At 41.1% G+C, this 16858-nt stretch overlaps 5 protein-coding genes across 5 annotated transcripts; 2 read left to right on the top strand and 3 right to left on the bottom strand.

Annotated features, from left to right (window-relative positions):
* Window positions 1–5: 5 nt before the first annotated feature.
* LOC132798316 (gastrula zinc finger protein xFG20-1) lies at window positions 6–1595 on the bottom strand. Its single transcript, XM_060810129.1, has 2 exons — window positions 1011–1595; window positions 6–944 (listed from the first exon to the last, which is right to left on the bottom strand). Exons 1-2 carry the CDS (start codon window positions 1536–1538, stop codon window positions 15–17), a joined length of 1458 nt encoding a protein of 485 aa, XP_060666112.1. The 5' UTR covers window positions 1539–1595; the 3' UTR covers window positions 6–14.
* A 325-nt stretch (window positions 1596–1920) lies between these two features.
* Window positions 1921–5080, top strand: LOC132798432 (uncharacterized). The gene is made up of 4 exons (XM_060810286.1): window positions 1921–2042; window positions 2119–2210; window positions 2696–2984; window positions 3347–5080. The coding sequence occupies exons 1-4, from the start codon at window positions 2035–2037 to the stop codon at window positions 5022–5024; spliced, it is 2067 nt and encodes a 688-aa protein (XP_060666269.1). The 5' UTR covers window positions 1921–2034; the 3' UTR covers window positions 5025–5080.
* Window positions 5081–5956: 876 nt separating this feature from the next.
* LOC132786958 (PI-PLC X domain-containing protein 3-like) lies at window positions 5957–7526 on the bottom strand. Its single transcript, XM_060793762.1, is given in 5 exon segments — window positions 5957–5973; window positions 6057–6280; window positions 6349–6607; window positions 6666–6830; window positions 6833–7526. Coding segments are annotated over 5 exon segments (1359 nt in total).
* A 1614-nt stretch (window positions 7527–9140) lies between these two features.
* LOC132783596 (PI-PLC X domain-containing protein 1) lies at window positions 9141–12193 on the top strand. The gene is made up of 3 exons (XM_060788855.1): window positions 9141–11115; window positions 11173–11446; window positions 11508–12193. Exons 1-3 carry the CDS (start codon window positions 10158–10160, stop codon window positions 11743–11745), a joined length of 1470 nt encoding a protein of 489 aa, XP_060644838.1. The 5' UTR covers window positions 9141–10157; the 3' UTR covers window positions 11746–12193.
* On the bottom strand, window positions 11821–16703 carry LOC132783595 (large neutral amino acids transporter small subunit 1). Its single transcript, XM_060788853.1, is given in 9 exon segments — window positions 11821–12567; window positions 12627–12751; window positions 12811–13135; window positions 13515–13782; window positions 13850–13952; window positions 14712–14907; window positions 15534–15697; window positions 15699–15828; window positions 16544–16703. Coding segments are annotated over 8 exon segments (1503 nt in total). The 5' UTR covers window positions 15747–15828; window positions 16544–16703; the 3' UTR covers window positions 11821–12293.
* Window positions 16704–16858: the final 155 nt, after the last annotated feature.

Genomic DNA, 16858 nt, shown 5'->3' with positions numbered 1-16858 from the left:
AACAGTTTTTCTTCTTAGTCAACAGTTTCCTTTGGCAGCAGTGTCTTTAGGCGTTTGACAATCGATGCCGGCTTCACTTCAGCTGCGACTTTGCGTGATCTTTTCTTCGTCTCTTTGCCATTGACAATTTTCGCCGTATCCACCAACAGTGGCAAATCAAAATCATCTGGCATTTTGTTCTCAAATGAGCTGTCTACAGTCTCCGACAGTTCTAATTGCACAGCCTTCTCTGTGTGAACGCGCTGCACATGCTCCTTCATCTTGTCTGAGCGATGGCTGCTGAAACCACACAACTGACATTTGTAGCGATTTAAGCCGCCCTCCGTGTGCTTCAGTGCATGTCGCTTGAGATTCTTACTCTGGCTGAATTTGCAGCCACATATTTCACAAATGAAATCGCGACCCTGCTTGTGCGTTTCAATGTGTAGCTTCATGTTCTCCTTGCGATTTGCTCGATGCTTACAGCCGGGCACACTGCAGACAAAGAATTCTCCGGTGTGCAACAGCTTGTGACTCTTGAGCGCCTTCATGTGTGTGGTGCTGTAGCCACAGACGTCGCAGAGCATCTGCTTCTCAGGATTGTGTACCAACATATGATTGTTCAAGCCCTGCTTCCATTTGAACGACTTACCACAGTGTGTGCAGGCGTGAGGAGTTTCCGTCGAGTGTTTTGGTTGATGAATGAGTAAAGCTGCTCGAGTGCTGAAGCGATTATCGCACTGAAGGCAGAAGAAAGGTTTGCGCAGATCTGAGCCATGTCGTCGCAAATGTGCATCGTATTCGCGAAAGTCCAAGAATCCAACTTCACAGAGGGAGCACGTGAGATGCGATGGCTCGCAGCTGGTCATGTGATCGATCATCTTTTGCACCTGATAGCATTTAAAATCGCAGCCAATACAGTAATTGATCTTACTGCTGGACTTAACAGCACGTGGATTCTTCAACTGCATGGAAGAGTCAATAATTAATGAGATGAATGAATGAAATACATATTAATAAAGGTATCTTACCTTGAAGTAGCTCTGTTGGTTTTCAAAGACAACATCCGCCTTTTGAGCTGGTTCCACATTATTCTCGACATCCCCAACTCCAGCTGTGTTTGGCTCAATGCAAGTACTAACTTCGCTAAACTCTTCCATTTGATACAAGTTTAACAGCTCCGTCACTTCAAGAATTTTGGCCAGCTCACGAAAGTGGGATTCATGTTCCTTGGACACAGATACGATGTCCTCATAGAAAAAATCCACGATGGTGTGCAAGCAAATGGTGCAATTAAAGTTGCGTATGGTAACCTTTAATGGATTGTGTATCGAAAATTGTTGTTGCTTCTGCTGCTTCAGTCCAATCAACTGACTTTGCGCAGCCACAACACAAAAGTGAACACTACAAGTGCAGTTCGCATCATCCGAATCAAGTTCGAGCAAAAGATCGCAAAATTGTCCCGTGCGACGTTGATTATTTAAATAATTTGACACTTTTGAGTGAAGTGGTTGATGCAGCGTGGGCTGCACAATGGGTGATTGCAGCATTGCAGTCATTTCGCGTTAATAAACAACAATAACAAAAGATACAATTGTAAGAAGCCGACAAGTTGTTTGTATACACAACAGCTGTTGACACAGTGTGGCCACAGCTTGCATTTACCATTCGCGTGTAAACGGCTATTAATGCGCGCCACATTCAAACAGTGTAAATGATTCAATCGTTTGTCTTAATTTATTGTAGTTAAAGATTACATTAAATTTAAAGAAGTTTTTTTCTAAATATATACATAATTATTTAAATTATAAAATTTAATTCTTCATCCTTCTGCTATTTCATCTTCCTAGCGACAGGAGCACTATAATCAAAGTGCTGATAAGAGAATTTGCAACTTCATCAAAGCTTTGACGAGCTGAAAGATCAGTCGTGTTTAGTACACAGAATCGAACGGGCGTGCCAAGTGATAGACAAAAGTGAAATACGAATGTGAACTTATAGACGCAAATACATATATAGAACATATAATAATAAACAGCAAATATAGTATCAATCATGGAAAGGTATCAAAGATCTCCAGCAAACCGGAATAATGCACATACGTACATAATATAAATATTAATAGTGAATACTTTGCAGTATTTGGCAAGAGTTTTTATCATTCCTGAAGACATTGGCGTGCTTCGTTGTGACACTGATGCTGCTGCCATTGTTGCTGCTGTCATTTATGTGTAAGTAAAATCGATCCTACCATCCCATCCCAGATACGATGCTATTGATAGGTCAATAAATGATACAGATCAAAGAGGCCGACTATAAATAAACGAGGCATGGGTTGACTAACCGCGCAGTCAGCCACAGCCAAAGCCAAAGGATGCTTTCGCACTCATTATACGATTCGCTTGAGAGGCTTTATGCGCACACATACGCACACACAATTCTACCCATTGATAAGCATTGTTTATAAAAAGAAAATAATAACAATACTATATGATGCCTTTACTGATTACCTGTTGCACCTTTGCGGAACCCAGACCCAGACGAGCTACGAAAACTGAACCTTGACCAAGTGAATTACTCATAAAAACGTTGCCATTGATAAGGCCGCTCCGTGGGTTTCGATTAATGCCCATTGAAATTGTCGTAGTGTCAAGTGCTTATCAGTATCAGTATTTGTTGTGGTATCATCATCATTTTCGACTTTTTTTCGTTGCAGGCGCACACTTTGCCAACGAACTGGCCAATTATGTGCTTAGTATCAAGTATCCCAATCTAACCATATCAAAGTCAAAGAAGATTCGCACCCTAATCGATACCCCCAAGAATGCAGGCATTTTTCACTTTCTGCTCCAGGTGGAGGGAAGCTGTGACTTTGAACGGATCAAGCGTGCTTATGCTCAGCAGTTAATTGATCTAAAGGATAAGACGGGTATGCTGAAGTTCCCGAAACTGCGTCAGAAGCTGGTCACGTGCTGGGGTCAGTATGCCTGGGTCAATGACAGCAGGTGAGTAAATGTTGCCAAGCAGAGGAGAGTATTGATATTTCTTTTTTCTAGTAGTATGAATCAGTCTGCTTATACTATATATTTCTTTAAAATATGCTAAAGGCATAATAAACTCTCCAATTAAATTATGATTTTGTAGGATCTTGGTTAGAGTCTTTGTTACTCATTTTTTCATATCATAATCAAAAATAAAAATAATTGTTTTTTTTGTAGACTAAAAATTATGATTATGGCCTGAAATTGATTAATCCACTTGAAATTAATTATAATCGTTAAAAACAAGACCATAAAGAAAAAGTTTACAAATTTTAAAATTACCAAGTAATTTCCTTTATTTAACCAGTCCAACTCCTCCATTTTAGTGGCTTCAACATCAATAACCATGTACTGCTTGGCACAGACAAGTATCGAGGTCGCCCCGTCCACGAATCCAACATCCAGGAGTATGTCAGCGAGCTGGCTGCCAAGTATATTCCCTCGGATTTGCCCCAATGGCAGGTGACAGTCATACCCAACTCAGAGGCCACTCAACCCTACTATGTACTTGTGAAGGTGCATCATTTGATCATTGCCGAGGAGGAGGACTTGCATGTGAGCGAAATGCTGCTGCTGCAGGACACCGAACGCAAGTCCATCTTGAATCTACAGGATGGTCTAACCACGCCCAGCAATCAGTTGTCGCACTTTGTACGCCAGCCAGAGCACATCAGTAAGCTGCTGCAACATGTGCTCCACTTGATCAGTTGTCGCTGGCAGGAGTTTATCTATGAATTCGAATCGCTGGACACACCTGATGATGTGAAGGCGCATCCAGATGCACGTAATCTCAGTCAGCTGCTGTCTCTGGCGCTCATCGTCTTGGTCAATGTAAGTTTAAACTATTGGCGCACTCGTTCCATGCGTCGCAAGCTCAATCGTCGTTCGCCTGGATATCGAAATAGGGTCGGACAACTACAGACAATATATCTGCTGCTGTTGCGTGAACTGGAGCAACGTAATCTCAACTGGACGGTGGCACGATCCGCTCTCGGACATAGTCTACAACCGATGAATATGGCAAAGGCCTGGACACGATTTGTGTGGCAAATGCTGTTGCACCATGTGATCCTTGTGCCATACAATTGCTATTGCGAGCTGTTGGCATTCCGCGATGTTGTGCTTCGTGGTCAGACCTCATTCAGCAGCACCTACTGTGCTCGATTGCATCTCTATGTGCCGCTCTTGATCTACGCTCAGCTTGAGCTAGTCAAGATCTGCTATGAGCTGTTCAAGGCGCCGCGCAATATCTTTGAGGTGCTCTTTGTGCAGCCCACAAAGGAACTAAATATTCTGCACAAGAAGTCCTATGCTGGACGCAAGATTGTCTCGTTTAGTCGCTCCATCGATGGCGCCTTGCTGCGCGAACGTCATCAGCATATGTTTGGGCAAAAACTGCGTGAGTCCGACTTTAGCTTGGCCTGCCTGGCGGGTGCAGTCCACGATTACTTCGAGACATTCGCCGATACGGCTGCTGTGCCAGCTCTATTGAATACCACTTGTCGCACTATCTCTAAGGGCTACTTTACGGATCGCAGTGGTGACAAATCGGATCACATTGGTGGCGTCGTCTTTCTGCAGCTCCCACTCGGCGCACCAGACTCACTGAAGGCGCATCAACTGCACGAGATTGTGGAGCGCATAAGGCGACAACAAATCATGATCTATTTGGCCTCCATTGGCCAGACCAAGTACAGTTTGCTGACGGCGCTGTTGCCGCATGTGCTCACAAAGATTTTCATCAACTTTTTCTCGTACAATTTCCCTGTGACCATCACAGAGATTTACGGTGCGGCAGACACACAGTTTAAGGCTGCCTGGGGGCAACAGGTGCAGGATGTGCTTCTCTTTAGACCGCCGCAATCAAAGACTTGCTTATCATTGAATCTGCATCGCTTTGGCGACAAATATCGACTGGCCGTAATGGCAGACACGCATCTGGCTCCAGATCACACATTGCTCACACAATCCTTTGAACGCTACATGGAAACAGTAACACTATAAACCATTTATGTATATTTGTATAATATGTTCCCAATAAAAGTTTATAAAGAATTTCAACAATATGCGGTGGGAAATTTATTAGTTTATTAAAAAATCACTCAATAAGAATCGTAAAATATATTAAAAGTGGTTTAAAGACTATTTGAAAAGTAATGTCTACAAAAGTGAAGTAATATTAAAATTCTTCATCTTCTCTTTCTCTTTGCTCTTGCTCTTTCCTGCTTTTTTTATTTTTATACCCGCTACCCATAGGGTAGAAGGGTATTTTAACTTTGTCCCGACAGGAAATGTATGTAACAGGTAGAAGGAGGTATCTCCGACCCTATAAAGTATATATATTCTTGATCAGCGTCAACAGCCGAGACGATCTAGCCATGTCCGTCTGTCCGTCTGTGTGTCTGTCCGTCTGTGTGTCTGTCCGTCTGTGTGTCTGTCCTTCTGTCCGTATGAACACCTAGATCTCAGATACTATAAGAGATAGAGCTATAACTTTTTTTTTGACAGCATTTGTTATGTTTGCACGCAGATCAAGTTTGTTTCAAATTTTTGCCACGCCCCCGCAAATCAAAAAAATCGAATGGCAAGCGTTATTTTAAAGCTTGAGCTGCGAATTTTGGTATATACAATAACAACTATAGTAGTTATGATTCCTGAAAATTTGATTGCGATCAGATAAAAATTGTGGCAGGTATTAAATAAATACTTTTGTATGGGCAATAACGCCTTCTTACTGGGGGTCTGAGTTGCTTTATCCGACAATCTGGTATATTGTGCCGTCTATGGTATATTTTCAGTGTGGTACCATATCGGTATATTTTTAGTATTTTTTGTAGTATTTTCGGTATATTTTAAAAATAATACCGCACTATTTTGCTTTTATTCAAAATGGGTAGCGGGTATCTCACAGTCGAGCACACTCGACTGTAACTTTCTTACTTGTTTCTACTTCCTTAATTATTGATATTACTTTTAAGGATAGACTTGTTGGTTCGTACTTTAAACCCGGATTTTCCCGAAGGAAATTCCATTTACGTAGATTAATATCGATGGCTGTGTCCATTAGAGTTGTGCCGCGTATAAAATCCGCAGCCACAATATTGGCAATTTCACCCAATTCACCTCCATAGAGTTGCGAGATGCGGCAATTAACATTGTCGGCCATCTGACGAAGTCCTCCAAGTGTGTCAAACAACATTGTTGAGCGATCGCGAGGCGTAAGTTCGGCCATATCAGCCACTGGAACTTCTAAAATGCGACTGCGAAATAATAAATATTAGTTATTGAAATATTATTATAGCTATTTCATCTGTATTGTCTCACTCACTAAGTGGTATTCAAATAGTCTTCCAACTTTTCCCAGGTCTGTGCATTGCCCCAATTCTGCTCAACGGCTTGGAAGACGAACTGTGAATAATTCTTCACTATTTCGTCCTTATCGTAGGCGAGTATAACATTCTGGTGCTGCTTCCAGATGTCGTTCAACGTAGAATTCCAGGTGAGAGGATGTTTCACAATGACATCACCGAAGTGTTCCTTTAAATACTCGACCAACAGCTTATGGTCATCCAGATTCTCGCCAAAGTCTGCAAACGCAACGGATTAGCCTGGGAATGCAGCTTCAAATTCCTTTTGTCAACTTACCCACTGGAAACTCTTTGAGACCAAAGATCACAATCTCATTGGTTTTCAGAACAAATTCCTTGACCATTTGAATGACCTCTTGCAAAGGTTGTCCTTTTGTTCCATGGTAGATGAAAAACTTTTTCTCCAACGAACGAAAATAGCCCACGCGAATGTCCAGATAACGTGCACTAACTGGCCATGTATGTCGTCGTCTTGGGTGAGCGTGTATTTTGTAACGATACTTTCATTCTTTAACGGATCAAAATTGGGACGATAAGAGCCAGAGTCATGTGTGCCAGGTATGAATAGATCTCGCAGACGCAGCTCACCCAGCTTGTCGCGCATCTCGGTCATCCAGCGTGGATAGGCACGCACACATGTCTTGGCGAGAATACTTCCCGTGGCATCGATATAACTAGCCCAGTAGCCATAACAAGAACTCTGTGTCGTCACATTGCGGTAGAGCGTGTAATTGAAGGTCACTCCTGTGGTAAACCATTGTGCCTTCTTTCTAGGCTTGATGTGACCCTTAATACCCGTGGCACCGCCATTTGCTACCCATAATAGAGTAGACTCTGAGCTAGAAACAGTGCTTGGAGAGGTTGTATAACCATCGTCAGAACTACTATGATTGGCACGCTGTTGAAAGCTAAGTGGATCTTCTTCAGTCAAGATGACAATGTCGCCTTCGCGTAATGGCGCATTTTTCCATGAGACTTCCAGTAAACGTTTGCGTGCGCTAATTGTGAGCCAGAGTTTGAGTTGTTGAGCATCTGGTGGAGATTGTGATGCCCCTACATTATGCACTGCATCCTCCTTTGCCAGAGCATGGCCTGAGATGCTTAAAAGTGCCAGGAAGCGGAAGGCCAAATGCCACATTTCTGACAAAATGTCCTTTTGGATTAATTTGCTCTAATAAAGTTGAACTTTAATAAGGGAGTAACGAGTTGTTAAATCTTTCCGACAATTGTTTGCAAGCAACACACACTGTCTGGTAGCTGAGCTCAACTGTTTGTCATGGGCTCAGTACATGGCGTATGCGTAACCAACGCTTCGTAATCAAAACAACACATCAATTTTCCGGTCTCGATTATTGCTCTTCACAAACTAAGAAGTGCGTAATTCACATTTATCTTTCAATTTGGTGTTTCTACAAATAAAGCAGAATCTTAGAGTAAGCTTAGCTTCGAAATCAAAACAACAATTGGTCTAACCCTTAATTACGAACTTGAAATTCATGAAATCCTCTATTTTACTTTTATAGTATTATACCCGCTACCCATAGGGTAGAAGGGTATTATAACTTTATGCCGACAGGAAATGTATTTAACAGGTAGAAGAAGACATATCGGATATGTCTTCTTCTACCTCTATATATATTCTTGATCAGCGTCAACAGCCGAGGCGATATAGCCATGTCCGTCATCCTATAAGACTATAAGAAATAGGGCTATAATTTTTTCGGCAGCATTTGTTATGTTTGCACGCAGATCAAGTTTGTTTCAAATTTTTGCCACGCCCACTTCCACCCCGCAAATCAACAAAAATCGACTAACAAGCGTAATTTTAAAGCTAGATTCCTGAAAATTTGGTTGCGATCAGATAAAAATTGTCGAATTTATTTTCATTACAAAATACTTTTGTATGGGCTTTATATTACATACATTACAATAAATATATGGTCAACCTATGCATGGCCAAAGATGCTGCGTAGTGCCATGAGGATGAAGGCAAATTGCAACATTTTTGACAAAATGTCTTTTTGGGTTAATTTGCTCTGATTAAGTTAAAGTTGGATAAGCTCGACGTAGCACATGTCGAGACTAAACAATCCGCAAAGTCTGGCAGCTGAGTTCGACTGTTTGCCATAAGCGTGGTCTGCGCACATGGCGCATGCGTAATAAGCGCTTCGTAATCAGAACAACACGTCAACTTTCCGATTTATGCTCAAGTTCAATAGCAAAAACCTTTATCGTTTAATTTGGTATTTCTGCAAATGAAGTAGAATCTTAGAATGTAACCTAAGTTTCGTAACCAAAACAACAATTGGGCTAGTACTCAATTATGAAATCATGAAATCCTGTTATTTCATTTTTATTTTTTATTTTAGTTTATACTTATATACATTGAAATAAATACATGTTAAGCCCATGCTATTCATAAAATCAAACTCATTTGAACGCCCGCCAAGATTAGGCTTTTTTGTCATTCACACAAAACTAAAACATTTTAGCATTGCCAACTGTCGCAAAGCTTGCTTTACCAACTGCCACAGTAATTTGTACGTTCAAATTCGTTATTTTTCAAATTTATTCCCAAGCATAGGTCATATCAAAAAGGTAAAGATGAGAACTAATAAAAATTACACACTTGAATAATTTACATCATTGTACTATTTCAAGCTTGATTTCACATATCAACGCTAAAAGCAAACAGAAAGTTATTGCCCCATCGCACAGCAAGCCATGAAACCATTGCTCAGCTAAACTTTGATTCAGTCGCAGAACAAAGCCGGGTCTTGAACGTTGGACACGCGAGTTGCCCGCTTATTAGTCATCAGAAATATTAAACAATACAAAAAAAGAGATAACAAAAAAAAGTTGCAAAAGTGATAAATATATCAAAAAGTGAGAATTAATACTGCGTAGTGAACTTGTTATACACTTATTTAATTAGCACATTCGAATAGGAGAATTTAATTAGCACAATTCACAAGAATTGGCACAATTGCCTATCAATATTTATGATCAAATGCAAAACAATCAAACAATTATAGCGTCAATTTGTTGTTTATCTGATTGTATTTAGTTTGCGTACACACAACTAAATTATAGGAATTCGTGTGAGACTTTGATGTCTGTCTTTGTTCTGCTCGTGTTGTTCTCATGCCATATCAGCATGAACATCGACATCAGCATCATTATCATCGGTAGTAGTGCTAACTAGTATATCATCTAATCGACAAAACTTGTTACAATTTCATTGCTATTTCTGAGCTTGAACTAATTGAGTATTGGCAACGTTGCAACGCGTTTAAACTTCCGCTGTATTTATTTAAAATATAACGAATAAATAAATTCAAAATTTAAACATAATAGGAATTACGCATTTCTAGTTTTGTGTCAGTAACGAGAGGCATTCAACTTGAGCATAAATCGAGACGGGAAAGTTGATTTGTTCTATTGTTTACGAAGCTATTGTTACGCATACGACATGATCGGCAGCACTTGGAGGTGGCAGGCACACTAAAATACATATGTACATACATACATGTATGTATGTATGCATATACTTAGATACTTAGAAGTCGCCTCTTTTCGAAATAAGTAATCGCAGCATAGAGCTTGTGGCAAACAGTTGATCTCAGTTGTCAGGCGCTGCCGGGTTGTGTTGCACACAATTGCTCGTCGTCTCGTCTCAACAAGTGTTAAAGTGACGACACGCTGATTAACCTTAAACGCAATCATAGCAAATTAGCATTAATTCAACGAAAAAGACATTTTGTCTGAAATGTTGCAATTCGCCTTCATTCTCCTGGCACTGCTAAGCATCTCTGGCCATGCTCTGGCAGAGGCGGATGATGCAGTGCATATTGTAGGCTCATCACAACCTCCAACAGATGCTCAACAACTCAAACTCTGGCTTACAATTAGCGCACGCAAACGTTTTCTGGAGGTCTCGTGGAAGAATGCGCCATCACGCGAAGGCGACAATGTCCTCTTGACTGCAGAGGATCCACTTAGCTTTGAACAACGTGCCACGACACTTGGTACACCTTTGGCTTCGTTTCAAACCAACATCGATGAAGGCAGCGGCTCTGACGAAGAAGAGAATGTGGCCTATGTGCCCATCAATGGCTATACAACCCCTGCAAGCTCTTCTTCTAGTCCAGAGCCTAGCAAGAGCAACGTCTTCTGGGTAGCCAATGGCGGCGACACGCCCATTGTGGCTGCCATTAAGCCTAGTCTGGCGGCACAATGGTTCACCACGGGAGTGCCCTTCGATTACGCGCTCTCCCGCAATGTGACGACACAGAGTTCTTGTTATGGCTACTGGGCTAGTTATATCGATGCCTCTGGGAAGATTCTCGCCAAGACATGTGTGCGCGCCTATCCACGCTGGATGACTGAGATGCGCGACAAGCTGGGTGAGCTGCGTCTGCGAGATCTATTCATACCTGGCACACATGACTCTGGCTCTTATCGTCCCAATTTCGATCCGTTGCTGCGCGAAAGTATCGTCACAAAATACGCGCTCACCCAAGACGATGATATACGAGGCCAGTTGATGCATGGAGCACGTTATCTGGACATTCGCGTGGGCTACTATCGTCCATCGGAGGAGAAGTTTTTCATCTACCATGGTATAACGAAACAACGACCATTGCAGGAGGTGATTCAACAGGTCAAGGAATTTGTGCTGGAAACCAATGAGATTGTGATCTTTGGCCTCAAAGAGTTTCCAGTGGGTAAGTTGATAAAAGTCATTGAAGCTGCATTCCCAGGCTAATCCGTTGCGTTTGCAGGCTTTGGCAAGAATCTGGGCGTGCATCGGCTGCTGGTCAGCTACTTAAGGGATCAGTTCGGTGATGTAGTTGTGCATCCATCTCTCACCTGGCGCTCTACTTTGAACGACATCTGGAAGCGGCAGCAGAATGTTATACTCGCCTACGAGAAGGATCAAATGGTGCAGGAATTTCCACAGCTGCTGTTCGGCGGCGTGGAACAACGTTGGGGTAATGTCCAGACCTGGTCAAGTCTCGAAACCCATTTGCGTTTCATCAACAGCTACGACATATCGTGAGTAGATTAGTAGACAAAAATGCTCAATACTCCAGTAATTAATTATTCGTTTTTGCAGTCGCTTTTCAAGTCGTCCTGTAGTTGATATGGCCGAGCTTACGCCCGAGACTTGGGGTGTTATCCTGGACAAACATGGAGGACTGCGAAAGATGTCCGACAATGTTAACTGGCGCATTTCACAGCTGTATCGTGATGAACTGGGCAACAATGCCAATATTGTTGCAGCTGACTTTATACGAGGCACAACGCTGATGGAGACTGCCATCGATGTCAATAGACGCAAGATTGTCTACTAGAGACAATTTAATTCTTTGACAAGCCAATCGGACGCTTACATCAATGAAAGTTGAAGTTATGACTCACACAATTCATAAATTGGTTTTGCATTTAATAACATTTATAAATTCATCTGAATAAGCTCCATACAACATTTATATGTAGATTGTGTTCATCAGAACTTGGATAAAGATACTTTCGTTTGTAGCTTAGAACTATGTTTTGCTTATGCTTTATTTTCCCTAAAAGTGTCACAACTGAGGCAAGTCGATGCATACATATATACTTTTTGTGTGTATGAAAAACTCAAAAAACTGCATCAAATTAGCAACAACTTAAGAGCTAGGCCAGCGACTGCCGATCGCTACAATAAATACCATGATAATACAAAATATAAACTATGGCTAATATACAATTACTTGTATACCTTACGTTTCCATTGTGGATTTGAGAAATGCTATCTATCGTCTTATCGCAAAATATCATACAAAAACATGCTTCGCAAAGAATATCTAATTTGAGTGATCCAACCAACTAAATGCTGCTGCTTCGAGTCGTGCGTTTACATTTACTTAAGCGATTCATTTGACTCGATGATGGTTGTATTGAAGATGGCACGACACAGATTCACCATGCCATTCGAGAGGCGACCATAGCAACGAGGCTTATCTTTCCAGGCGATGCACACATAATAAAATGGAATGCCGGCGAGTGTGATGGCAATGCCAACGAACAGATTGAAGGGCTCCTCGAAATTGGGCAAGAGCACCAAGGTTACGCAACAGGTCATAAAGATGATGGGCAATGCCAAATGCACTTTGATGGGTCGTGGAAGATTTGGTCTGCAAAAGAATTAAACGATTTAGTTACGAATTTAAAAGGGTATAACTGTGCTACTCACTTCTTGTGCCGCAGCCATAACATGCCCGCTATGCTGGCGACCACCGATAGCCAGAGCACCGAGCTAAAGTAGTTGATCAGCTCGTAGACATTATCCGTCAAGAGCATGAATAACGACATCAGGCACTGCAATAAACAGTTGAATTTAGCAAGCATTTAAGCAATTAATTCGACTGACAACTCACTGTAAATATAAGTGATGGAATGGGCGTCTGTTGCTTGACATGGAACAACTGGAAGAACTTGGGCAAATGACCCTCCTGAGCACCAGTAGCAAAAAGGCGAGCCGAAGTGAAGAGCACGCCGTTGACACCGCCGAAGGTGCTCAATGCAACGAATATGGGCACCATGAAAGCGAGTGGTCCAAATACCTTATTGCCAAAGGTAACTGCGACGGCCAACGAACTGAGCATCTCGGGCTTGGAGACCACAGCAAAGTAGGCGAGATTGACGAGCACATAGATGCCCGTAACCAGGGGCATAGCAATCCAAATGGCGCGTGGCAGATTTCTAGACAGGAAAAGAAAGCGAAAAAAATATGTAAAACATTAGACACGTTTCGTACGCTTTGGGATAGAAATTAAAGCAGCGTCGGCACTTAAATTGATTGCTGCATCTGATGTGTAAATTGAATTCATTAGGGGGCGAAAGCAAACTCAGCATTCGCCTCCACAGTCACACCAGACCAGTCACCCACTCGCTTCAAGGACGCTCAACAAGTGGGCGACTCGCAACTTGTTGCTGTCGCCTGCGCATGACGCACAACGCTTTCAGCAAAACTTCAACCAGCTATTTGTCTTCTTGACAGGCTTCTTTTTTGTATACGCTTTTCCCCTATATACGCATTCACCCATTCAATGTGATTCATGCCACTTTGTATTAAGCTCACTTGTAGGGATCCTGAAGCTCTTCAGTGACAAAGTTCAAGTAATTCCATCCGCCAAAGGCAAATAGGCCAGAGTAGAAAGCATAGCCAATATTGCGGGCACTGTAGTTACCCTCCCATGGGTTGGAAAAGTTGTCCAGCTTGCCAGTGGCCATATAGTAGATGCCAGCGAGTATTATCATGACCAAGGCCAGCAATTTGCCCACTGTAAAAATATCCTGCACCTTCATCGACACCTTGACCGACAAGCAATTAATTGCCGTTAGTAAACCTATAAAAAGTACAATTAAAGGAGTTACTAGATTATCAATATACTAAGTTTAAAATAGTTTACTTACAGAGGCAAACAGCTGCCAGCAACTTTACAGCATTCTGGGGCGGATCGCAATCCTCGAAGAAGGGCTTGACCGCATAATGTGCGAAGGTTAGCGCCACAATTGTCTGGAAATGGAAAATAATTCATTATTATATTTACTTTGGAATGCTATTTTGAGCACGTCTGTTCAATAAACAAATTTCCAAGCAATTAAATCTGTTTTCATTGATTTGTGGGAGAATGAAATCGCTATCGGAAATAAACTTGAGCTGCAAATGCTAAATTGAGAACTCGCATATTTTGTATGCTTGAGTAAGTTTACTTATAAACGGAGTGTATTGCTCTTTTCTCACGAAAGATACAGTATTTAAAAAAGAATTTAACTAATTAATATCACAACAGCAAACAGGTAGAGCAATAAATATGCGTCACGACTGCTTTCTTGCTTAGCAACTTAGCTGATTACTAGAATTCTGGATTCCAGTTGAATGCATCTGACTTTACTTTCGATGGAGAAAGTTGAGCTGCTTTAAATGCTCAACAAACTGAATTAAATTATGATTGTTTTGCAATCTTCAAATTGTCAATATATGTATGTACATATATGCTTTAAAGAAAGTTGAACCAATTGAAATTCAAAACATATTTAATTAAATCTGCTTTGAGTTTTGCATTTCAATAATTGATTTACAACACTTAAGCTATATTCTATGCGACATAAATACATTTACTTTCAGCAAATTGAATTAAATTCTGACAGAATAGAGCACTTTAATCAATTGATTTGCAGCAGTAAAACAATCAATAAAAGGCATATGCTCGTTGTTTATACCAATAAAACAATAAAACATGTGGGCAATAGCTATATACTATAGTTGGCTCACCTGAGTAGTGGGTCTGATAATTAGCAATGCAATCCATAGGCGTAAAAATCCAACAAGTGGCCCAAATGCCACCAACAAGTAGGCATAATCGCCACCGGATCTGGTGATGCTTGTGCCCAATTCAGCGTAGCAGAGAGCGCCAATAGTCGAAAGAATACCGCAGGCCGACCAAACAAAGAGCGAACTTCCGACAGATCTACAGAAAAGAAAGAGCGTCAGAAGGAGGGGGGCAAGAAGAGACGGACGATGTGTGTTAGGGAATGCGGTACAACTAAATAAGCAAGTGGTTGGACAATGGGCAGAGTAGCGGTCACTTTTTGGCTCCAAGTGGCTCAAGTGGAGACATTCCCATAGTGTGAATGATTGTGATTTTGTGTGTGTCTATCGATGATAATTGTTTATTTTCGGATGGTTTTCTGCTGTAATTGTATCTGGCGACTTAAAAAGCTGATGCAATTATTGCCGGCAATTTCTTCACATCATCATCATCATCATCAAGGGCGCCCAATTGGCAGCAGGCTTTATTTTCTTATTACTCATCCGGCAGAACAAGTTGAGAAAGATTGTTTTTCGCAATTCGCATCAATTAGTGTGTTGTTCAATTTACTATTAATTATAGTGATATTGACCCATTCAGTGGGTGGGTCACCCGTTCTGTTTATTGAACCAAAAGGAATATAGAACTATATAGTATGATATCGTACTCGTTAATTTATCGTCATCTCAAACGTTTCACAATCAATTGATGATAAATTATTAATACTGGTTTTGAATGCAGTTTCAAAAACCTGTTTCGAGACATCCAAAAACGTCTTTACTCACTCGGTGTAGAAGAAAACTCCGGTGGGCGCTATAAAAATGCCCGATCCGATAATTGTGCCAACGATAATGGCAACTCCATTGATAAGCGTAAGCTTCCGTTTTAGCACAATCTTGTCATTATCGTCCTGCTCGACAGCGTCTCGATCAGCTCCATTGGCAACAGGGGGGCTCGACCAAGCTGTTGGTCACACCATTAGCATAGCGATCGGGCATTGTTAAGCGATATAATATTATTTGTGACTTCTTCGAATAATTCTTGGTTGGTTTATTTAATTATGCGACGCTGACATTGCCACTTTAAAGAAGAGGAAATCCATAAATTAAACAATTTATATAGAGGTACTTTTTTTTTACTATCAATATAGACAAGATTCGACAGGCAAGCCCATTATCATCTCGTTAAAGAAGGTCGAGCGATAGCAGAAACCAAGTATAACTGATAAGTAGTTGAAGTTAATTGAAAAACTGCACACAAGCTAAGAGAACTAGCAGCAAGTTAAATTGAAGTTAGCCTTGTCTACAGCACTTCAATTTTCTAGAATTTAAGCTAAAATCAGTTTGGTTAACTCAAAAAACACACACACACATATGCATACTCATAAATACCCGCACTAGTGTTTGAGTATGTGTGTGTGAAACACATGTAAAATAATCGCGCAATTTTGATGCAATGTGAAACCTGTGTCAGAAGTGTCGCGTGCCACTTTTATTTTTCTTGGTAATTTATTTATCCACATAAGCACTGTGCATTTATGCTTCTGTAGCCAACCAATATTATGGTTAGCCCCCAAAAAATATTGTTTATTATGTTGTAAGTTGCTGTTTATTTGCCAACGCTCGCACATTGTTGAACTTTAGCTTTTTTGGCAGTTGTTAAGGCACACAATTTTAGATAAATGTAGATTTTTCACATTAAATTACTGCCTCCACGCGCCTTTTTTTATTCTCTTTATGCGTATCCTACAATGTCGTCACTATTCCATAGTAATTTTTCGTTTTATTTACTTTACCAGCATAAATTGAAAGTTGACTCCGCGACACTCACAACCGACTCGAGGAACGCGTTGAGACTGTTTTCGGCGGAGACCACCACAAGTTGTTACAGCAGAGAGAGCGCGACCGGCGTTTTTGCCAAGCAAGCCAAACAACCCCCAGTTCCCCCCCCACACAACAATTATTGTATGAGAATCGTAGTAGTGATGGGCGAACGTGAAGCACGAGCACGAAAACATTCACGAAGCATAAAGCAGCTGAATATTATTTTTATAAAATAAAGTAGTAGCAAAAAACGATAAATGTAATTCTTATGTTGTCTAATTTACGAC

This window comes from Drosophila nasuta, chromosome 2L (genome assembly GCF_023558535.2).
Source record: "Drosophila nasuta strain 15112-1781.00 chromosome 2L, ASM2355853v1, whole genome shotgun sequence".
Taxonomy (NCBI): domain Eukaryota; kingdom Metazoa; phylum Arthropoda; class Insecta; order Diptera; family Drosophilidae; genus Drosophila; species Drosophila nasuta.
This window is presented reverse-complemented; position numbering and strand designations above follow the sequence as displayed.